The following is a 24,790-nucleotide window of genomic DNA, read 5'->3' as shown; positions in this document are numbered from 1 at the left end:
TGCGTGTATCTTAGCGCGGCTGGTTGCCGGAAGCAGTTACCCTAAGGGACCTGTTAGCCCCCTAATTTGGGACTGAGTGATCTCGGTCCCAAACTTATCCTTGGCATTTTCCATGGAATTCCATTGCCCTATGGACTTTTAAGGAATACTATCCTGTGCCTTCGGCCATCTCGGATTATCCAAGGATAAAGCTTGCGGTAGCCAGCCGGGCGGGATGCATGGAGTATGTTTTCTTTACTACTTCAATCTCTATGCATCACACCCTTCATTAAGTTAAAATTAATGATTAATGTTAACTTAGCTTAAGAGCCACTCTTATGACTCCCCCCATACTCATTTTCTCTTTCTTCCACAGGAGGAGCAGATGAAGTGTGACTTCGACTTCTGCGCTGTGAAACGCCCGCACTTCTACGGGCATACGGCTTGCAGGACTCACGCCCCTTGTGCTAACAAGAAAGGGGACCTGAAATTCTGGGACCCACTGAATTGTACGGTCTGCCAGGCTCACCTAGTTGATGCCTTCCATAACCCTCCCTCAGCGGAGGTCAGGGACACTTCTCGGGAGAAGCTACGCAAGTGGGTGCGTGGCTTCCAGAAGAATGCCACCGGACCGTACCTGGCCACTGAAGAGTTGAGGTCACTCCTGTTCCCTAAGGCCTCCCCTGATTCTGTGGTACCCAAGGATTCGATCCCCACTGTCCAAATTACAGTGGAACCTGATGTAGTCATGACCCAGTCCATGCACGAGTGCCGCCTGGATTCCGAAGATGACGAACACATGTCGGATGTCTCGGAAGACACGGAGAAGACCCTTATGGCTCAAGGAGCTGAAGATGACGAAGACCAGGTGGAATACGCCGAGTCGGAGCAAGAGGTCGCTCCTCCTTCCATCTCCGCCCCTACTCCTACACCGACGGAAGTGTCTATCCCATCTACCTCCACGACCCCGGAACCCTCATCATCCACTCAGGAAATGATCCGGTTGATTAGAGCCGTCATGGACGACAGGTTAAAGGAGAATCAGGAGTTCATCAGGTCCATGATGGGATCCAAAGAACCGAAGAAGATCTCGGTTAAGGATCTCCCCGCTTGCTCACATGCCAACCCATGGAGGTATGCTGAGCATATGGTTATCGCGACCGGCAGGATCTTCGTCAGCGACAAGATCGGCACGGTCCCCCTGGAAGACGTGGAGTTCTTCCCAAACTTCGAGGCCTATCCGGACTGTTACGTCCGACTTCGCTCCGAACCTGCCTCTAAAGAAGAGACCGAACCGAAAGAAGAGATAGTGTTCGATCTCGCGAAGGCCCAGGCTATGCTAGCCAACACGTTCAAGAGTAGGGGTTTTACCTGCTCTAAGCTTCCGGCCCTGAGCAAGAAGCACCCTACCTACGTCGCACCTGAAAATGCGGTACTTCCATTCATGGAAAAGGCCTTCGCTGCGTGCCTTAAAGCTGTGGAAGAGGGGAAAGCCTGCCCTGCACTGGAGGAGTGCAGACCCTTCTCCATAGTTACTCCCCCTGACGCTCGACACTGGAAGGACATCCAGCATACTTTCGTCGTGGGAAAGCTAGATCCTGACGTCGCCGGACGTCAGTTTAATGAAGACCTCCCGAAACTTAACGATCACCTCCTTCGTCGGGAACAAGATACGAAGGAGAGGCTCGCAGCATCTATGTCCCACCAGGTCCAACTTGACATTATGGCCTGTGACACCAGAGTACCAGACCACTACATGGTACTTGCCAAATCCCACATGGCAACCCTGGTGAAGGACATGTTCCACTTCATGAAGGCTCGGAGAGCCTGTCGTGAATTCGTGTTCGCAGGTGCCACTGTGAAACACGAACCCCGGAGGCTGATTTCCTCCAACATCTGGGGCAAACACCTCTTTCCTTCTGACCTTGTGAAGGAGATCACCGACAAAGCCGCCACGGAGAATAGGAACCTTCTCCATAAGTGGGGCATGTCAAAGAAGAGGAAACCCTCTCAGGACGACGGACCTCAACCTAAGAGGAAATCTTCGAAACAGAAACCCCAGCAACGTCAACCAAGACGTCAGTTTCCGGGACCCGCTACCTCCCAAGTGGCAGCTCAGCCACAACAGACCTTTCAACTGGTCACCCAACCGGTGTTGTCACAGTCACCGGTCTTCACCCCTGCTTTCGAGCAACAGACGACTACCTTTCGTCCCAAAGGTAGAGGCTCAAACAGAGGTGCAGGCACAGACGCGTCTCGCCGTCCCTCCAGAGGCAGAGGAGGAAAGGGAGCTAGCGGCCGAGGCAGCAAGCCCTCGGGACACCAGAAGCAATGAAGTGCTTCCGGTGGGAGGAAGACTCCGCCAATTCCAGGATCGTTGGACCTTCGATCCCTGGGCACACAGCATCGTCAAGAAGGGTCTAGGCTGGAGTTGGACTCAACCACCCCCAACATTCCAGCAGTTCTTCCAACAATCAACCCCCCTTCTGGAAGAATATGTCCTAGATCTCTTGAACAAGAAGGTGATAAGGAAGGTAAAGTCCACCAGGTTAAAAGGAAGACTGTTTTGTGTCCCCAAGAAAGACTCCGACAAACTCAGAGTCATTCTGGACTTATCCCCCCTCAACAAGTTCATAGCGAACGACAAGTTCAAGATGCTGACTCTTCAACAAATAAGGACCCTTCTGCCTCGAGGTTCCTACACGGTCTCCATAGACCTGGCGGATGCCTACTGGCACGTTCCAATGAACCATCACGCTTCCTCCTACCTAGGATTTCGACTCCAAAGGAAAAGCTACGCCTTCAGGGCCATGCCCTTCGGCCTCAATGTGGCCCCTCGGATCTTCACAAAGCTGGCGGACGCCATAGTACAACAGCTCCGCCTCCGAAACGTCCAGGTGATGGCCTACCTCGACGACTGGCTAGTTTGGGCTCCATCGCCCGAGGATTGTGTAAAATCCTGCAACAAAGTCACCCAGTACCTAGAACACCTGGGATTCAAGATAAACGAGAAGAAATCTCGCCTCTCTCCAGCTCAGAAGTTCCAGTGGTTAGGAATCCAATGGAACCTTCAGTCACACCGCCTTTCCATCCCCCAGAAGAAAAGGAAGGAAATAGCAAGGTCTGTCAAGCGACTACTGAAATCCAAACGGATTTCAAGACGCCAGCAGGAACGAGTTCTAGGCTCTCTACAGTTCGCCTCAGTAACAAACCCAGTGCTTCGTGCACAGCTAAAGGATGCCGCGGGAGTCTGGAGACGTTCTGCATCCATCGCTCGAAGAGACCTCAAGAGACGGCTCCCAAACAGACTTCGACTTCTCCTCAAGCCGTGGTCGGAAGCAAAGGCCCTGAAAAGGTCCATTCCTCTTCAACACCCACCTCCATCACTCAACATCCACACGGACGCTTCGCTGGAGGGTTGGGGAGGTCACTCCCACCAAAAACAGGCTCAAGGCACCTGGTCTCCCCTGTTCAAGACGTTCCACATCAACATCTTGGAGGCCATGGCGGTCCTTCTAACTCTGAAGAAACTATCCCCGCCTCCCTCGATCCACATTCGTCTAACCCTAGACAACTCGGTGGTAGTTCGATGTCTCAATCGCCAAGGCTCAAGATCGCCCCAGATAAATCAGGTGCTTCTCCCAATCTTCCGTCTGGCAGAGAAGAAGAAGTGGCACCTGTCTGCAGTTCACCTACAAGGATTCCGCAACGTGACAGCGGATGCTCTATCTCGAACAAACCCGATAGAGTCGCAATGGTCTCTAGACGCAAGATCATTCTCCTTCATCTCTCACCAAGTCCCAGAACTTCAGATAGATCTCTTCGCAATGAGCGACAACAATCAACTTCCTCGGTATGTGGCCCCGTACGAGGACCCCAAGGCAGAAGCAGTGGATGCCATGTCACTGGACTGGAACAGATGGTCCAAGATCTACCTGTTCCCTCCCACCAACCTTCTGCTGAAAGTCCTCTCCAAACTGAGAACCTTCAAAGGGACAGCGGCCCTAGTGGCTCCCAAGTGGCCCCGGAGCAACTGGTACCCCCTGGTCCTGGAGCTGCAGCCCAAGCTGATCCCTCTCCCGGGCCCAGTTCTCTCCCAACAAGTACAGAAGTCGACTGTCTTCGCTTCATCATCGAAAATCAAGGACCTTCATCTCATGATTTTCTCTCCCTAGCCGCAAAGAAGAGGTTTGGGATCTCGAAGAAAAGTCTAGACTTCCTAGAGGAATACAAGACCGAATCCACAAGACGGCAATACGAATCATCCTGGAGAAAATGGGTCTCTTTCGTCAAGACAAAAAATCCTAAAGAAATCACAATTGATTTCTGCATGTCCTTCTTCATTCACCTTCATGGACAAGGATTAGCAGCCAATACGATTTCAACCTGCAAATCGGCCTTGACCAGACCAATTCTGTATGCCTTCCAAATTGATCTGTCCAGCGACATCTTCAATAAACTACCGAAAGCATGTGCTCGTCTACGCCCAGCACCCCCACCGAAACCGATCTCCTGGTCATTAGACAAGGTGCTCCATTTCGCCTCCAACTTGGATAATGATTCATGCCCTCTCAAGGATCTGACTCAGAAAGTTATATTTCTCTTTGCTCTTGCTTCGGGAGCCCGAGTCAGCGAAATAGTGGCATTATCAAGAGAAGAGGGTCACATCCTGTTTACTGATACAGGAGACATTACCCTCTCCCCTGATCCGACGTTTCTCGCCAAAAATGAATTACCCACCAAAAGATGGGGCCCCTGGAGAATATGCCCCCTGAAGGAAGATGTCTCTTTATGCCCAGTAGAGAGCCTCAAGGTCTATCTTCGCAGAACTTCGAACTTTGGTGGAGGCCAACTCTTCAAAGGAGAAACATCGGGCAGCGACCTGTCACTGAAACAATTAAGAGCGAAAATCACCTACTTCATTCGCAGAGCGGATCCTGACAGTACACCCGCCGGTCATGATCCTAGGAAAGTTGCATCATCTCTGAATTTCTTTCAGAGTATGGACTTCGAAAGCCTTAAAAGCTTCACAGGCTGGAAGTCCTCGCGCGTTTTCTTTAAACATTATGCGAAACAAGTGCACGAAGTCAAACATTTTGTGGTAGCCGCAGGTAGTGTTATGAAACCTGCACCTAACTCTGCATAGAACAGTGAGTTACTTGGGACTCTAACTCTTCGGGTGCCTATGTTGACCCTCGAGCGATACATAGTGATGTCGAAAACACTTAGTGCTTTTATAACTGTTCTTATCCCAGGTGAAATGTCATAGTTGTCACACAAGTGCCGCATGCCCTGAACATGATGTGTTTTAATCAAAGACTAACGTTCCTCGAGAACGAGTGCCTACTAATAAATTTGAAATTCCTTTTCAGATTCAAGAGCAAGTCTTTATTACTATGTACATTATAATTACTGTAAATGAACTTTACTTATTGCTGCAATTCATTTAATTTCTGCATTTGTGAAATAAAATTTCTATTTTATTACCTGTGCGTCTCAATCAGCTCCTACTTACTATGAAATACATGCCTGTCATAGTTTTATTATCCCCTTTTCCTTATGGTTCATGGAGAAATTAAGATACTAACTCTTAATTTATATTCACTCTGATTATGTAATGTTCCAATACGAATACTTACTCTTCATACCCTGGAGATGAAACCAACCTTCTCAGCACACAGTGTCCAACCACCACTGGTCTGCTTTTCAGAATGTTCCTATACGAATGCCAAACATTCAGCTTCGTCTCCAAGTTCTTCAAGTTCTTCTATCAGGGTGAATAGCCCTTCAATACCACTTTGACGTCGGCATGGCCCATGGGAACTTCACTGCCAAGGGGGGCAGGAAGATTCTTCCCTACGGTTCTTTACTAAGATTACTATGCTATTTTGTCAATGCCCTTGGCACTTACTAATAGGGGAAAATCTACCACGATACATTGATTCTCTGGTATGCTTCCATCAGGACGCCATGGCTTGAGCCCAAAAAACGGATTTTGAGCGAAGCGAAAAATCTATTTTTGGGTGAGATAGCCATGGCGTCCTGATGGACCCTCCCTGCTACTTCGTCCAGTTTTTAGGTCCCACCCTGCTCTGCTGTATCATGGTGATAGGCAAGCAACTGGCTTCAGGATGAAGACGGTCGTGACGTCATTTAAGCAATGGCGCCCGTTTGTTTACGTCTCGAGTACCAGAAGTAGCCACGAATGAGATTAGCTATGGAACGGCTCCCAGCTATTCTCAGCCCTTACACACCGAAGCATTAACTCTGTTCGGGGTGTAGATAGCTATGTGGCGCGTTAATACATGCGTCCCCTGTTGATATACGATGTCTTAAAAGGGAAACCTTTAGGATACTCGCTCCAGAAGTTAGAATTCTGTGATAACCTGTGGTTAAATTCTCTGGGAATATCTTAGTAGTTATTTACCCAAGGAAGCTACCAAAAAGGAACCTTCCATCAGGACGCCATGGCTATCTCACCCAAAAATAGATTTTTCGCTTCGCTCAAAATCCGTTTATGCATTATCAATTTTCATTTATTGGAGTAATGAATGAACTTCAGATGGCATTATATTCTATAACAAAGTTGAGTACTGTAACTGATTGAATTGATCTTAAATATGAGAATGATTGAGTTTCATTAAAACTTTTTGAACGGTTTGATGAAACTTTAAACAACGTAATCATTCTAATAGAAAGTGATAACCATTTAATGCATAACCTGAATTTAGAGATTTTCTTTTATAACACACAATGATTGGATCAAGGTTTTAATAAATTGCCCTCCAAGAAGAGGCCAGGTAATTGGTTAGCCTTAAATCAATTAGCAGGTCTCCATGAACCTGAATCTCAGTCTTTTTCTGAAACCGAGACAAAATATCTTTGAATCTATTCATAACAAAGTTGGAGATTTGAGGAGTGTAAGTGCCCTAGAAGTAGCCACTTTTTGCGGTTTGGTAGGATAAGATATTTTTTAACTTACCTTAAACCATTTATTAGGGTATATATCAATAAAAAGGTTACACAAAGATTGAAAAGGCTATATTCCTTTTTTAAGGGCATTATTTGTTGAAGCAAAAGATAATGGGAAAATATTTAAAATTTTCAAATTTTACGGGTGTGTGTAAATTAACTATTATACCTGACATGGTAAATTCTTCATCCTCTTCAATATTATTGTCCTGATTTTCAATTGTATGCAGACTCTCCTCATCTTCTTCACTAGACTCTATGACAACCACGTCACCATCATTTCTGTCTTGATAACTTGTCCTCTTTCTACTTTTGTTTGCCATCTTATATTTTAAGTTTAAATCTCTTCAGCTTTCATTTTGCATGGAAATCTTAAAAGGAGATTCAGCAATGGCAATTCTCTTCACACCACTTGTTCCTGAGAAAAAAAATAGGAAAAATTTCAAACTGCACTGTTCACAAATAAAAAAAAAAAAACTCAAAGTCTTTACTATCAACCAACTCATATATGACAAATATGCCAAATTTGAAAGTAGTATGACAAATTTGGAGATAATTTGTATTTTTCCTAACCAAACAAACCTTAGCTATTTACATGGGGTATTACTTTCGGCGTAGCTGAATGACGAGCCATTAGATATTTAACGAGGGTTAACTACCCCCTCGCTAGTTAGCGAGGGGGTAGGGGATGGGTAGCTAGCTACCCCTCCCTCCTCACACAACGGTGAACGGATTCACTTCACTTAGATGTAGGACTTCACGGGGGACAGGGCTGGCGGGCAAGTATGTGTAAATAGCTAAGGTTTGTATGGTTAGGAAAAATACAAATTATCTCCGAATTTGTCATTTGTTCCGTAACCGAAATACAAACCACGCTATTTACATGGGGTGACTTAACCCTTAGGTAGGGTGGTAAGTCCCAGCCTTACTGGCTTTGGCTTTGCCCGGGGACTCAGGATCCGAGTGTGTAGCACTCGAGATAAGGAGTCCCTGCACCTCGCAAGTTCCTTGCTCCGCAAGGAACGTGTGGCCAACATAAGCTAGTGTGTGAAGGAAAGAAGTGTGACTCGTCCTAGGAAGTTGACCTGAAGTCCCTTAGATGGAAATCTAGGCTAGGACATTCCCAATACCACCTCGTCAGGGTATGGGGGATGCGACAGTATTATTTAATACTAGGAACACAACAAAGCATGGTTTACATACAGTGGTTTGAGGTCAGCTGTGCAGAGAACCCAGGATGCTGCTTTCCCCAAGAGAGGGGAGGATAAAGAAAAGAGTAAGGGCCAGACATACTTTTTCATTCATGCAGACTAAAACCGGGTAACAATGCCCTCAACCTTCTGCTACTTGTCCATTAAGGAGCCTGAGGTTAGACCAGCTGTTGTGCAGCCACTACAGTGCCGATAGAGAACGTATCGAGCCTCCTGTGGGTCACGTCCTACAGGTAGTGGGCTGTGAGGGTCGTTTGACGCTTCCAGACCCCAGCTTGTAGAACCTGCGTCACTGAGAAGTTTCTCTTGAATGCCAGGGACGTAGCCATGCCTCTGACATTGTGTGCTCTAGGGCGACGTGACGGAGGAGAGTCTGGATTTAGAGAATGGTGGAAGACCCTGCGAATCCAAGCTGAGATGGTGTTCTTAGTGACCCTCCTCTTCGTCCTTCCTGTGCTCACAAACAGGGCTTGCACTCGACGACGAACTGCAGCTGTTCTCTTAAGATAGAGCCTCAGACTCCTTACTGGTCACAGTAGGAGATGGTCTGGGTCATCTGTTATAGAACGGAGACTCGAAATCCTGAAGGAGTCGAACCGTGGGTCCGGAACTCCAGGATTCTGAGTCTTAGCAACAAACTCAGGGACGAACACGAACGTTACCTCCCCCCCTCCCCTTGAATGGGCGACGTCGTACGAGAGACCATGAAGTTCACTGACTCGCTTGGCTGAGGCCAGAGCGAGCAGGAACACCGTCTTCCAAGTCAGGTGACGATCAGAACCCTGGCGTAATGGTTCGAATGGAGGTCTCTTAAGAGACCTGAGGACACGAACCACGTTCCATGGAGGAGGTCTCACTTCCGACTGAGGGCAGGTAACCTCGTAGCTTCGTATGAGTAGAGAAAGTTCCAGCGAGGAGGAAATGTCCATTCCTTTCAGCTTGAAGGCCAGGCTTAAGGCTGAGCGATAGCCTTTCACCGCCGAGACCAAAAGGCGCATTTCTTCCCGCAAATACACAACAAACTCCGCTATTGCTGGGATAGTGGCATCGAGGGGAGAGATACCCCTTCCACGACACCAACCACAGAATACTCTCCACTTCGCCTGGTAGACCCCTGCGGATGACTTTCGCAGGTGTTGAGACATCCTCTCTGCAACTTGTTGCGAAAAGACTCTCTCTGTGAGGAGATTCTGGATAGTCTCCAGGCGTGAAGTCGAAGCGATGCTACGGCTTTGTGGAAGATGTTGCAGTGTGGTTGCTTGAGTAGCTCGTGTCGTGGAGAAAGTTCTCTCGGGAGTTCCGTCAGGAGCTGCAGAAGGTCCGGGAACCACTCTGCATGATGCCATAGCGGAGCTATTAAGGTCATTGACAGGTTGACCGATAGTCTGGTCTTGTTGAGCACCCTTCTCATCAGACAGAAAGGTGGAAAGGCGTAGACGTCGATGTTGTACCACCGTTGTTGGAAGGCATCTTGCCAGAGTGCCTTGGGATCCGGGACTGGGGAACAGTAGAGCGGAAGCTTGAAGTTCAAGGCTGTCGCGAACAGGTCCACCGCCGGGGAACCCCACAAAGTCAGGACTTAGCTGGCTAATAGAGGATCCAAAGACCACTCGGTACTCACTATCTGCGATGCTCTGCTCAGACTGTCGGCGAGCACATTCCTCTTGCCCGAAATGAAGCGAGCCGATAGTGGAATCGAGTGGACTTCGGTCCACCTCAGTACCTCTACTGCAAGATGGGATAGCTGTTGTGAAAAGGTACCTCCCTGCTTGTTGATGTAAGCCACCACCGTGGTGTTGTCGCTCATCACCACCACCACGGAGTAACCCGCCAGGATCCGTTGGAACTGGTGAAGTGCCAGATATCCGGCCTTCCTTTCTGGCAGATTTATGTGGAGGCACTTTTCTGATTCTGACCATAGGCCTGAGATCCTCTGGTTCAGAACGTGGGCCCCCCACCCTTCTTTTTAAGTGTCCGAGAACAGCATCAAATCCGGGGGGAGGACAAGAAGATCCACTCCCTTTCGAAGGTTTCCATCCGTCACCCACCACTGAAGGTCCGACCGTTCCGCAGGACCCATAGGGACCAGAATGTCCGGGCAATCGTGACCTTGATTCCACTGGGACTTGAGCCGCCATTGCAGGGATCTCATCCTGAGGTGGCCGTTTGGAACTAGACGGGCCAAGGAGGAATGGTGACCTAGGAGACGTAACCAAGATTGGGCTGGAAGCTCTTCTCGTCTGAGGTAAGGATCTGCGACCCTCCTCAGCCTTGCTATCCTGTCGTCTGATGGAAAGGCTTTGTGGAGATTGGTCTCCAATATCATGCCTAGATATACCAGTCGTTGAGATGGAAGCAGAGAAGACTTCTCGGGATTTACCATGATCCCTAGATCTTGGTAAAGTCCCAGAAGCTTGTCTCGGTGTCGAAGAAGGGTCGACTCCGAGTCTGCCAGGATCAGCCAGTCGTCCAGAAAACGGAGGAGACGGATGCCGATCCTGTGTGCCCATGAAGATATCAGGGTAAACACTCCGGTGAATACCTGGGGTGCTGTGGAGAGACCGAAACACGGCACCTTGAACTGGTAGGTCTTGTTGTCTAGGCTGAATCTCAAGAACTGTACTTCCTGGAAGACGGATGGATTGGGATCTGGAAGTACGCGTCCTTCAGATCCAGTGTGCACATGAAGTCTTGCGGTCTCACTGCAAAACTGACCGTGTCTGCTGTCTCCATGCTGAACGAAGTTTGCTCGACAAACTTGTTCGGAGCTGAGAGGTCGATGACAGGTCTCCAGCCTCCAGACACCTTCTTTACAAGAAAGAGTCGACTGAAGAAGCCTGGGGAGCCGTCGATGACCTCCTGGAGAGCATCCTTCTTGAGCATGGTCTCGACTTCTGCCCGAAGGGCTAGCCCCCTTGCCGACCCCATGGCATAGGAGCTCAACGACACTAGATTCGCTGTCAGGGGAGGATGAGATGTTATGAATGGGACACGCTATCCTTGGCTGATCACAGAGATTGTCCAGGAATCGGCCCCGAGTTGCTGCCACCTGTCCGCGCAACTTTGTAGGCATCCCCCCACTGGTGGACAAGCAGGGGGATTGCCAATCCTAGCGTTTACGGCCTCGGCCGCTCCCCCTAGGATTCCTACCTCCCCTAGAGGACTTTCCGCCTTTGTTGTCCGTAACAGGAAAGGGCTGCTGCTTAGACACCTTTGCCTTTGCTGCCGGAGCCTGTTTCGATGTCCTAGACTGACGAGGCTGCTGATGTTGTTGTTGAGGAGCTGGGGGCTTGTAGGGCCGAGATGTAAGGGCCCTTTGGAGGAGCGAATCCTGATTCGACTTCCTTCACCTCTCAGCTGTCCGTTCCATACCCTTGGGCTCGAACAAACTCTCTCCAAGGATGGAGGAGTGTCTGAGCTTGCCGACATCCGCGGCTGGGACTTTCGAGTGGAACCTCTTGGTCACGGCATCACGACGTTTTAGGATCGAGTTTGCCCACAAGTTCGAAACTTGATGGAGCGCGTGCTCGAGTGGAGGAAAGTCTCCAAGGTCTTCCTGGTGCTCTCCTTGGACAAGTCCTCGGATCACAACAGGATGCCCAGAGACCCCAGCCAGATGTCCAGCCACGAAGTGGCCAGCATGGCACACTTTGCGACCTTCTCCTGGCTTAGGATCTCCGTAGCCGAGAATGTCACCTGCCGGGCGGAGAGTTTCTCAAGAGAAATTCCCCTAGAGAGCTATTCCACAGAGTGGTGGAGGGGAAGAGCTAAACAAGATTCGACCATGATCTCGAAGTACCTCCTCTGTTGTACACGAGGAGGTGGGAGGAGTTTGTTCCCGGCAGAGGAACGGCTGGAGGAGGCGAGTTCGGAGAGCTGGCCCTCAACCTTGTCTCTGGCACTCTTCACTCCCTGGGACCAGGGCAGAGCCGCGCTGGCCTTTGGGAGCTTCTGGGTACCGTAGACTTGGTCCAGGACCGTATCCTTGCCTTCGCGGGGGGGCGGTCTCAGGGTCCTTGAATCCGTTGAGTTGCCTCATCAGACTCAGGACCTGCCAGAAGGCATGCTCCGACTCATGCTGCTCTCCTCCTTGTGGACTGGCAGCAAGGTCTCCTGTCCCCAGTAGCTCTACTTGGGGAGATACGTGGACGTTCTCCTTGGGTCTCACTAGCTCTGGTCGAATCCGGGTTGAAGACTTTGGAGCAGTCTTCAAGTCCTTAGGCTCCCTCCTGGGAGGGATACAGGACTCAAGCAAAGAAGTCTGGGGGCTCCTCTCCACGCGAGACGATTCTCTTCCTCGAGGTGGGGTTCCTCCCATTGGTGCCGTGGGAGAATGCCTCACCTCGCTGGATTCTCCTGAGGATGGAAAGGCTTCGTCCACAGGGGAAGGAGAAAGTGTCTGCGAGGGGGAAGGAGCCTTCCTGACGGACTTCTTGAGAGCCAGCTTAACCCTAGGAGAAGTTACCACGAAGTCCACTTCTCTCCTTCTCTTCAGCGGGGACGAGGCTGCCGTTGGTTTCCGTCCCAGATCAGCGAGGGCCGGCTTCATAGCCTGCACGACCGCTTAGATCAGGGACCCGAACCAAGTCTGACGGTGTAGTGGTTTGCGGACTGTGGCCAAAGGTAGCAACCAAACTGCCTAGTATCCAAATGCCGACCACAACCCGACGTTCACTACACAACAAACATACAACGGTGGAATACCCAAAAACCTAAGTAACAGTTCAAAGCACTGGGCACCAACCCTTGATTTATATTGGGCAAAGGGGCCCAGCTAGATCCTGACTTAAACCTTTGCTTCTCCAGCTTGCTGATCATAAGTATAAGAACATTAGGTGAAAGGGAATATTATAATTAATAAAGGAACACACTGTGGGAGAAAAGAATTATGATAAATTACGGTACTTAAGAGATCTTAAAAAACAGTGGCTGGGGAAGGGGGCACATTTGTGAAAGGAACTGGAATATGCTGTATTCATAAAAAAAAAAAAATTATTTGCAGAAAACTGTTAGGAATATCATATCAATTAGAATAATCAATTAAATGAAAAATTAGTACCCCTTTTGCATATTGTATAAGCAAGAGAAAAAATACTAAGCTACATGCAAGATATCTCACCACACAGTTACAAAACGGAACTTCAAAATCCTTACAAAACTATGACAGCAGAACCTGAGGATTTGAAAGACTTAGAAATATTAGGATTCTCAACATAGCCTCTAAAATAAAAAAACATTTCTTCAGAACTAAGCTTAAAGGAGAACCCCGCAATACTATAGTTTTATAACATCAGTAATGACCAGTAATAAACTTGAACACTTACTATCTAATGAGCCATCTATAAAGAACATATAATGGTGAAAAATACAGTACCACAATTTTCCCTAAATCAATACTGTTCTCATCAAGCTCCCGTCCACCATTGGGACACAAGTCACTTAAACAGTCCTAATTTCTGAAAAAAGTACAGCCGCATACTATGTCGTACAGGTCTCTGCGGGCCCACTATAACAATACTCGAACACAGTTATTCCCCGCCTAACATAAATTCACTCCTTGGGCCTCTGACCAGATATGCCATTTCAATAGCTCCTGTTAACTATTAATGTTTATGACACTCTCTCAAATAGCAACACAGTAGCTTACTTCTAGTTACAAGGCGGGTTATATGAATACAGAGCAGCATCACAGACTAGTACAGACTGGTAACAGGAAATATTCTATATTTTCTCTCCCTTACACTCCCTACTGAGTGTAGGGGCTGCTGTCAATACCTGGAAAGGAATAATAACAGATCAAAGCATTTTTATATATATGGGCACAGAGGGATATCAATATATATATACAGTATACAGGTTTAAAAAAAAATGACTATGTTTCATAAAATACAACTCCACTAAGTTTTCTTAGATACAAACACATATATTGCAACGGCTGACCGACGCAGTGTCAGCAACACCCGCTGGAGGGAAGGGGATCGGCTGATCCTTAGGAGTGGATACCACGGGGCCTGCCTGAAAAGAAGAATGTTGCGTAGACCTCTCCGAAGATTCTTCCCGCTCCTGGACGTGCGCAGGTCTGCACAGGCTTGCGGGGTGGAGATTGCGAGGACGAAGATCTGGAAGCACGCGTCCCCGAAGACTCGCAGGGTTGGGCGCGCTGTGAAACCCGGCGGGAATTGCTGGTGAGGTCGCGATGGTAGAATCGCTAGTTCACGCGCGGGCGAACGTTGGCTCGCGGTGATGAAGACGCGGGCGCGAGGGCGAGGGTACGCGTGGGCGAGTGGGCGCGCAGGTGAGGGTGCGCGCAGGTGAGGGTGCGCGCGGTTGCAAGGGCCAGGGCTGGCGGTCAGGAGAACAATGGCGCGTAGGCGATCGGTGGCGCGTAGGCGATCGGTGGCGCGTTGGCAAGCAAAGGCGCGTTAGCGAGCGATGGCGCGTTAGTGAGCGTTGGCGCGTTAGCGAGCGTTGGCGCGTTAGCGAGGGATGGCGCGTTGGCGAGCGATGGCGCGTTGGCGAGCGATGGCGCGTAGCGCGAACAGGCGATCGACTACGCACAGGCGAGTTAGCGCGTGGGCGTGTCGGAGACCTGTGGCGATCTGGCACGTAGGAGCGCGCTTGCACGCAGGCAAGGCATCGCGCGGGCGCGTAGGAGATCACTGGCGCGCAGTTGCGCGTTCAGAAGGAACCAGCTGGGGCGCAGGACCAGAGGGCGAGGTTGCGCGTAAAAGCGAACGCTCGTGGGCAGGCTCAGGAGACATCTCGTGGGCAGGCTCAGGAGACATCTCGTGGGCAGGCTCAGGAGACATCTCGTGGGCAGGCTCAGGAGACATCTCATGGGCGCGCGGGCGCGCAGGTACTCGGGCTGCCTTAGAAGTGCGTACAGGTGAGTGCGCGCGATGGTGCGCAGGCGATGGCTGGCGCGTAGGCGAATGTCAGCGAGGAGGCGGAGGAACAATGTCCTTGCCTGCGCCCAGATCCGGAGATCGTGGGTGCGCGGGCGAACGTTGGCGCGCATCAGGAACAGGGCGCGCAGTTGTGCGCTGACGAGCAGGTGATCTTGGGCGCTCAGGAGACCGATGGCGCGCATTGCGCGCAGCAGGAACAGAAGTGCGCTGGCGAGCTGGAGAGCGCTGGCGCACAGGTCTCTGTAGCACAGGAGAGCACTGGAGCGCAGGAGGGCACTGGCGAGCAGGAGATCTATGGCGAGACTCAGCAGGAGATCGTCAGTGTTGAATCAGTAAAAGTCTGGTCAGCAGGGGAGCGCTTGCGCGCTACTGCGCACGGGCGCGCAGGAGATCGTGGGCGCGCAGGTAAGACCTGGCTCTTAAGGGACTCACCCACATAGTGGGATAACCCCTTTTGCCCCGAAGGGACCGGTGCCCGTTGGACAACGAGGAGCGTTGGCGCCCACTGCGCATCAGCGTCCAGGAACGGAGATGGAAGACTAGAAGGTCTGGCAGGCGTCGGAGATCGCGAACGATCTGCGGAGAGGTCAAGCGATGCAGCTGCAACGGTCTGCTCTCGTCGTGGAGGATCCTCTGCGGGGGACGTCGAAGGCGAAGATCCGATGAGGCGCCTCCTAACTCCCTTGTAAGGAGAAGGAAGGCCTCTACGGCGAAGAGGAGGGCGAGCCTTACGGCGAAGACGACCTCGAGGCACAGCAACACTATCGTCTGTCCTCCGAAGAGGAGTCTCTGTCAGTGCACTCCCCGGAGGGAGAGAATCACCCGCAGGAGAGACCATTGGACCCAGCTCCTCCCTCGAAGGATGTTCGGAAGGGGGAACTGAGCCTTCAGCAACATCCGCAACCGCAGCAGGGATTTGACCCGAACCGTCGGAAGCCTCTGCCACAACAACGTCGACAATAGACAGAGGATCTACCTCTGCTATTACCGGCGACTGTTTGACAGCTGCACCCAACTGGATTAGGTCAAACAGGGCTTCCCAGGAGGGCGAGCCCTTAAGCCCCAAGGAAGCCTAAAGCTGTAAGAGATCATCGTTAGCAACATGGTCATCAACAAGATCAATGTCCTCCCCCGCAGGGGGAGGGGGAGCTGCCTCGCTATGGGAGGCAACGCCCTCTCCCGAACCCTGAGATTGGGAAACAAAAGAAGGGCCTGCGCTACCACTCGCCGGCCTCTCACGAGAAAACGATCGAGTGGGAGCTTTGGAGGAGGTTCGGGCAGCGGAAGAAGAGTCCTTGGAACCTTCCTTCTTCAAGGCAGCCCTTGAAGGAGAAAGGTCACGCTTAGACTTCTTCTTACGCCGCTGGGCAAACCTTTCCCACTGGGAGGTAGGCCACTCCCTGCACTCACTACAGTTTTTATCCCTTTCACACCGTTGACCTCGACAATGCAGACATAAGGTGTTAGGGTTCGTCTCGACCGCCGACATGAACGTTTCACAAGGGCGGTCGGGGAGTCAAGGGCACTTCCGTATGATAGGAAGGAAGGATAAGGCCAACTTCAAGCACACAAGCTGAAAGAAAAAGCAAAACAAAATTAAGGTTGTCAATAATGCGAGGGCGAAGCAGAGACGTCTGCTCATCGCCCGAGCCAAAAGTGAAGAGAAGCAGTTCACCGGTGTGTGAGGGGGGGAGGGGTAGCTAGCTACAACTCCCCTACCCCCTTGCTAACAAGCGCGGGGGGGGGGGGGGTAATTACCCCTTGTTAAAATTTTAATGGCTCGTCATTTCAGCTACGCCAAAAGTAATACCCCATGTAAATAGAGTGGTTTGTATTTCGGTTACGGAACAAAGTACACTGTTGTTGTAAAGGTTAACGACCTCGAGAAGAGAAAGACCGTAGTCAATCTTTGAAAGGCCATATTCCCTTCGCTCAAAAATCCATGTTTCCCGTAGGAAAAGTGAAAAGGCGAAAACAATAGTTGAATGAAGAGGGTCCAGGCGATGACAATTTCCCTGAGGCGGCCGAGTTAACGGTTATATGCCGACGGGAAGACTGATAGACCAGAGAGGGAGAGGTCGTTCCCCACGAAGTGGAACTGTGCTAGCCTTGCTAATGCACGCAAGTGTTGTTGTCGTATATGTATCACACACACAGCACAAACACTGAAAAGGAAACTTGTCACATTTCTATACACATATATATACATAAACATTAAGAATATTTTCATATATATACATGTATAAGAAAAAGTAAGTTAAAAGACAAAAATTAATGGCAGTCCAGAATAGGCGAGGAGGGAGAGAGGAAACAACCGCTCTCGATCCGAGCCAAAAGTAAAGTGACTAAATCACAGGTGTGTGAACGGGAGCAAGCTAACCCCCCCTACCCCCGCTAACTAGCGGTGTGGGTAGTTAACCCTCGCTAAATTTTAATGGCTCGTCATTTCAGCTACGCCAAAAGTATAGCCCCTAATAAATAGCGTGGTTTGTATTCCAGTTACAGAACAAGAATATTTTAGATAAGAGGGTATTTGTGTTGTTAGCCTATCTCTGTTATTTAAGTAGTAATGATAGGAAAGTGTTGGGAGACTTCCTAACCACTGCCAAGAGGGTTCATAATGAGGTTTTGCTTTTAAAACATTTTATATTACAAATGAATGTACATTTTGCTTAATCCCTGCAAATTTCCTTACTCTACAATTAAAACTGTGGCCAGGAAGCTGTTCACAAACAAACACACACACACACACACAGGGGGTAAAATATAACCTCCTTCCAACTTCATTGGTGGAGGTAATAAACATTATCTCAATGCTTTTCTGTTTTGGCCAAGGGTACATATTGTGCTGTCCGCCTTAGCCGAGTGGGCGAATGTTATGGCAGACAGAAATTTTAAGACGTAGCTACCTACACGCTACTCAAAATGAGCATTGGATGTGATAAATCTACTAACGCGAATGGGGTTGAGTGTGGTCGACTGCATTGTCATTGTTCGACTGATTAGGACAGGACTCGGAACCGTTGAAATGTTTCATTTGTTTGGAAAGGATAATTTCCATCAATGAAAGGTGTCCTAGAATATGTTGCCATTGCCACGCAGGAAAATATTGAACAATTAGGAATGGTTGCACTACTTTTGAGTCTGTTGGTGGGTTCACCTGGTAGAAAGACTCGCTGTTAACATTCCCAGATACTCCATCCATCTCTTAGGCATGGGACTTGACTTCTGCCGATTAATCACGATCCCTACATCATGGCAAAAAGTGAGAAGTTTGTCCCAATCCTGGCAAAACTGTTTCATTGTTGATGATAGAATCAGCCAATCGTCGATGCAGCAAGCCAATCCTTGAGTTGCCCCAAGTTGAAACCAACAAGAACACTCAAGTGAATACTTGGGAAGCAGTAGACAGTTTGAAGCACAATGCTTTGAATTGGTATGTGACTTCCTGAGGAAGAAGTGGAGGAACTTTTTGCTCAACTAATGGATTGGTATTTGAAAATACACACCCTTGATATCGACAGAAAGCATGAAGTCGTCCTTCCTGATAGCTCCATATACTGTGCTCATCATCTCCATCTTGAATGGAGTTTGTTGAACAAATGCGTTCAGAGGACAAGAGATCGATGACTGGTCTCCATATACAGGTCGAATCCACTAGGAACAGTAGACTGTAGTAATCACGAACCCCGTCTTGGGCAGACAACTTCTAGCACATTCTTCTCCACCATCACTTTCACATCCATAGCAGTACTTTGTTGTCCAATAATTTGAAAGGCATGCTTCCATTCACAGCAGCTGCAGGAAGAGATCATCAATTCTAATGACCCTTCCTCTTCTCCTACCTCTACTGCCCTTCCTGGCCTGGCTGGGTCGGGGTGAAAGGGGGAACATAGTCACCGCCTTTCTTAAAGTGGAAGGTCCTGGAGCCGCAGATTGCGATCTGGCCTTTGCCGTTAGTGTCTTCAGTACTGACAGGCTAGGTTGTGAGGAAGAAGCTCTATGGCCATGGACCTTGAAAGTCACTTCTGTTCTTTTCCAATTTTCAACAAGGATCTTGACGTCCTTCTGCAGGAGAGTGCTGCATTCTGTCTCACCTAGTTTGCTGACTTATGTGTTAAGTAGGTAGTCTCCTTGACTCCTGAATATATGAGGTTGATGCACTTCTTTGTCTCAGTACACTAAAGTATTTGACAAATCCTGAAACCAAGCAAAGTAAGCTACTGCTCCAGACAAGTTGTCTATTCAACTTATTGGTTGCAGTCTGGCTATAACCACCGCTTCCATGGCTATAGACTCAGCAGCTAGGAACAAGAGTCTGTCTGAAGTAGTAGTACTTGTTATTAGTGCTATTGCTGGGTCAATTGATAGCACTGCTTCTTACAACACACAAAATGATATTTTAATTATAAAATAAATTTTTGAATATACTTACCCGGTGAATATATAATAGCTGAGCCTCCGGCGGCTCGACAGAAAAACACAAAAACTCGCGAGCGATCGCTATGAAGGTTGCGGGTGTGCCCACTAGCGCCAACTATCGCCCAGATACCGCATATACATGTAAACAGACCCAATTCTTCTCATCCCGCTGGGTCTCTATCGGGGAGGAAGGGGGGGCCTTTAATTTATATATTCACCGGGTAAGTATATTCAAAAATTTATTTTAAAATTAAAATATCATTTTTAAATATTTAACTTAGCCGGTGAATATATAATAGCTGATTCACACCCATGGTGGTGGGTAGAGACCAGAGTTAATTAAGTTTACAGCGTATATGCTTAGAGTTTTTGACAGTTATATCATAACAAAACCCAAATATATATAGGTACCTGGTAAGGAAGTTGACTTAGACGATTACTCTGCCTTGTTAGTCTGTCTTCCTCACGAAGCCCAGCGATCCTCTTAGGATGCTGAAAGACTCCCAGGAGCTGAAGTATCAAGGGCTGCAACCCATACAACAGGACCTCATCAAACCCCTAATCTGGGCGCTCTCAAGAAATGACATTTGACCACCCGCCAAATCAAAAAAGGATGCGAAAGGCTCCTTAGCCTTCCGTACAACCCAATTAAAAAACATTTCAAGAGCAGATTAAAAGGATATTGGAATTAAGGGAATGTAGTGGTAGAACCCTTACCCACTACTGCACTCGCTGTAACGAATGGACCCAGTGTGTAGCAGTCCTCGTAAAGAGTCTGGACATCTTTTAAGTAAAATGACGCGAATACCGACTTGCTTCTCCAAACGGTCGCGTCCATAATACTTTGCAGAGATCTATTTTGCTTAAAGGCCACGGAAGTTGCTATCGCTCTTACTTCGTGCGTCTTAACCTTAAGCAAGCATCGGTCTTTTTCATTCAAGTGAGAATGAGCCTCTCGTATTAAAAATCTGATAAAATATGACAAAGCATTCTTTGACATAGGCAATGATGGTTTCTTAACTGAGCACCATAATGCCTCAGATCCACCTCGTAAGGACTTATTACGAGCTAAGTAAAACTTAAGAGCTCTAACTGGACACAGCACTCTTTCAAGTTCATTGCCTACGATCTCTGACAGGCAAGGTATATCAAAAGACTTAGGCCAAGGACGAGAAGGCAGTTCATTTTTTGGCCAGGAAACCAAGTTGAAGTGAACATGTGGCTTTTTCTGTAGAAAAGCCGATGTTCTTACTGAAGGCATGAATTTCACTGACCCTTTTAGCCGAAGCCAAGCACAGTAGGAAAAGTGTCTTGAGGGTGAGATCCTTCAGGGAGGCTGAATGTAATGGCTCAAACCTGTCTGACATGAGGAACCTTAGGACCACGTATAAGTTCCATCCAGGAGTTGCCAAACGACGTTCCTTAGAGGTCTCGAAAGACTTAAGGAGATCTTGGAGATCTTTATTGTTGGAAAGATCTAAGCCTCTATGACGAAAGACCGAAGCCAACATGCTCCTGTAGCCCTTAATCGTGGGAGCTGAGAGGGAGCGAACATTTCTCAGATGTAAAAGAAAATCTCCGATTTGGGCTACAGAGGTACTGGAAGAGGACACAGATGCTAGCTTGCACCAGTCTCGAAAGACTTCCCACTTCGACTGGTATACTCTGATGGTAGAAGCTCTCCTAGCTCTCGCAATCGCTCTGGCTGCCTCCTTCGAAAAGCCTCGAGCTCTTGAGAGTCTCTCGATAGTCTGAAGGCAGTCAGACGAAGCGCGGGGAGGCTTTGATGAACATTCTTTACGTGGGGCTGATGTAAGAGATCTACCCTTAGAGGAAGACTTCTTGGAATGTCTACCAGCCATTGAAGTACCTCGGTGAACCACTCTCTCGCGGGCCAGAGGGTAGCAACCAACGTCAACCTTGTCCCTTCGTGAGAGGCGAACTTCTGCAGTACCTTGTTGACTATCTTGAATGGTGGGAATGCATATAAGTCCAGATGAGACCAATCCAGTAGAAACGCATCTATGTGGATTGCTTCTGGATCTAGGACTGGTGAGCAATAGATTGGTAACCTTTTGGTCAACGAGGTGGCCAAGAGGTCTATGGTGGGTTGACCCCAAGTAGCCCAAAGACTCTTGCCCACGTCCTTGTGGAGGGTCCATTCCGTGGGTATCACCTGACCCCTCCGACTGAGACAGTCTGCCAAGACGTTCAAGTCCCCCTGGATGAATCTCGTCAACAGGGAGATGCCTCGATTTCTTGACCATATGAGAAGGTCCCTTGCGATCTCGTACAGCATGAGGGAGTGTGTGCCTCCTTGCTTGGAGATGTACGCCAAAGCTGTGGTGTTGTCTGAGTTGACCTCTACCACTTTGTTTCGAAGAAAGCTTTCGAATTTCATCAAGGCCAAGTGGACTGCTAATAGCTCCTTGCCGTTGATGTGCATGCTCTTCTGACTTGAGGTCCACAGACCCGAGCATTCCCGACCGTCCAGGGTCGCACCCCAACCCAAATCCGACGCGTCTGAGAACAACACGTGGTTTGGGTTCTTGACTGCTAGGGATAGTCCCTCTCTCAGACTGATATTGCTTTCCCACCATTTCAGGCATGCCTTTACTGGTTCGGAGACTGGGAATGATACCGTCTCTAACGTCTTGTCCTTGTTCCAGTGAGAGGCTAGATGGAACTGGAGAGGCCGAAGGTGTAGTCTCCCTAGCGAGACAAACTGCTCCAGGGATGAGAGAGTCCATACGAGACTGTTCCAACTCCTGACTGAACAAACGTTCTCTTTTCAGCATTAGTTGGACTTTGAGCAGGGCTTGTTCTATTCGGGTGGCAGACGGAAAAGCCCGAAAAACTGGACTGCGAATCTCCATCCCCAAATATAGAATAATCTGGGATGGGATCAGTTGGGACTTTTCTAGGTTGACCAAAAGTCCCAACTCCCTGGCCAGACTCAACGTCCAATGTAGATCCTGCAGACAGCGAAGACTGGACGATGCTCTGAGAAGCCAGTCGTCCAAGTACAGGGAGGCTCGGATTCCCGATAGATGGAGGAATTTTGCCACATTCCTTATGAGCCTCGTAAACACGAGAGGAGCAGGACTGAGGCCAAAGCACAGGGCTCGAAACTGGTACCCCACATTCCTGTAAACAAACCTCAGAAACGGTTGGGAATCCGGGTGTATAGGAATGTGGAAGTATGCATCCTGAAGGTCGAGAGAGACCATCCAGTCGCCTTCCATTAATGCTGTCAAGACAGCCTGGTAGACTTCATCGTGAAGTTTGTCTTGACAATGAACACATTGAGCGCACTTGCCTCTTACGTACTCCTGCAGTGAACGTGGCTGCCAGATCATTAGAGCCATCCCTGATAGACTTGTTCCTGCAGAGAACGTGGCTGTCAGATCATTGGAGCCATCCCTGATAGCCTTGTTTATGCATGACATAAATGTACAGCAAAACTTCAAACGCTCGAAAAAACTCCTAACAGGAGATGGTCTAGCTCTGAAGCCGACCATAAAATCTTGGAGCGTCTCATGGCCAGGCGCTAGGGAGAGTCTATGAGGTTTGAGAAGTCTCTCTGGGCAGAGGCAGGAACTCCCAAGCCGAGAACTTCTCCCGTGTCATACCAGACTCTCGCTCTATAAGCCAGCTTAAAAGGAGGGAAAGCAAAGGCTGTCTCCCCCAAACTCCTCCTGGTGATCAACCAGTCGCCTAGCAAACGTAAAGTTCTCTTAGAAGAGCGAGAGAGCACTAGCTTAGAAAACAACGGCTTCGAAGTAGCTAAGCCTAGTGTAAACTCTGACGTTTAGGCGAACGAGGAGCAGCAGTTACAAAAAGATCCGGACAAAGATCCTTAAAAATCAGCATGATTTATTTAAAGTCCATAGAGGGCTGAGCAGCTTTAGGCTCCTCTCCGTCTGACAGAGTCCTCAAGGGAATATCAGTAGGAGGGGGATCAGCAACTTCCTCATCTGAAGGAACCTTGTCCGACAATTGCCGAGTCTCAAGCAAGGGAGAGACCTGCCGTGGTGGCAATGCTTGACAAGCAGAGTCCACACGCAAAGGAGCAACAGTAGCAGTCAAGGACGCTATGTCATGTAACTGCTGAAAGGACTGACCAGCAACAACAACAGGTGCGGGAGGACGCTCGACGTCAACTCGAGACTGCCTTGACTGCCTAGACTGAGCAGTCAAAACAACTCTTGACTGCGGTGCTTGACGCTAACGTCAAAACAAGTCAACTATGCTGGTTGGCGAACGTCCTGAACGTCAATAAGAGCAAGCGGCAGCGGCTGAACGTCCACAAGCGGCTGAGAGTCAACACGGGACTGCATCGAGTGAAGCTCTACAAAACATGATTGACGTGACTTTGTAACGACAATGTCAACAGGACGAGCAAAGGCTCGTTTGGGCGGCTGACGGCCAGGATCTCGATCAGCTAAGCGGCGAGGATCATCGTGAACCTGCTCAGCAGAATAGTCCTCCATAAGAGAGGCAAGCTTATTCTGCATGTCTTGCAGTACAATCCATTTAGGATCAACGGGAATGGGTGCGGTAAGAGACGAGGGTAACGTCTGTGACTGCAAAACCTTGCCTACAATAAGACTCTCGGAGCCTGTGTTACGCTTTTGTTTAGGCGGCGAGCAGTCTTCCGATGACTGCATAGGGTCAGAGCTGTCCCAATGGCTACAACCAGGACGCTGGACCTGTCCTGAAGGGACTGACTTTCGCTTTAAGGGCCTCGAAACCTTGCTCCACGGTTTCTTACACGAAAAGCCTTCGGATGACGAGGAGAAAATCGTCTCGCTCGTCTTATGGTAGGGGCGGTCTTGATGAGACACGCCTGAAACCATAGAGGGAACGTCTGTTCGCTGATCAAGGCCTCTCGAACCCATAAGTCGTACGACATTACTTCTCCCTGGGGCTTGGGAGCTTGCAAGAGGTCTCGGACTAGGCCAACGACAGGCACGAACAGACGAACCCTCGGTCGCAACACTGATAACACTTTGCGCAAGTATCACTTTATCACTACGATTTTCTGTTTTGCACTTACTTCACTGAAATTGAATTTTTCAATAATTCACATTAGGCATGAATAAAACTGATTTCTACCTGAAGCACGCAATTCTACCCTACATCAAAAGGCTATAATTGCGAAATGTCGTATAATGTAAGCACATTAATACAAGCAAAAAACAGTAAACATATAGTAAAGATAAAAAGATCAGTGACTGGGGAGGAGACTAAACACTAGTTCATTCAAAACTACGTTTTCAATCTCTCACCGTACAG

General features: G+C 48.9%; 1 protein-coding gene across 3 annotated transcripts in view; it reads right to left on the bottom strand.

Moving 5' to 3' along the window:
• Positions 1-24,790, bottom strand: part of LOC137642545 (uro-adherence factor A-like) — an 82,559-nt gene that overhangs the window by 14,430 nt on the left and 43,339 nt on the right. For 2 of the 3 annotated variants that reach the window (XM_068375195.1, XM_068375196.1), the window contains one exon: positions 7,121-7,369. The exons of the other annotated variant lie outside the window; for it this stretch is intronic. In XM_068375195.1, coding sequence (XP_068231296.1) covers positions 7,121-7,274 — 154 coding nt within the window. In that variant the 5' untranslated portion in view covers positions 7,275-7,369. The remainder of the gene's footprint in view (positions 1-7,120; positions 7,370-24,790) is intronic. 3 annotated transcript variants of the gene reach the window in all.

The sequence above is a fragment of the Palaemon carinicauda genome, chromosome 6, assembly GCF_036898095.1.
Source record: "Palaemon carinicauda isolate YSFRI2023 chromosome 6, ASM3689809v2, whole genome shotgun sequence".
NCBI lineage: Eukaryota > Metazoa > Arthropoda > Malacostraca > Decapoda > Palaemonidae > Palaemon > Palaemon carinicauda.
The sequence above is the reverse complement of the archived record's forward strand: the minus strand, read 5'-3'. Positions and strand labels throughout refer to the sequence as shown.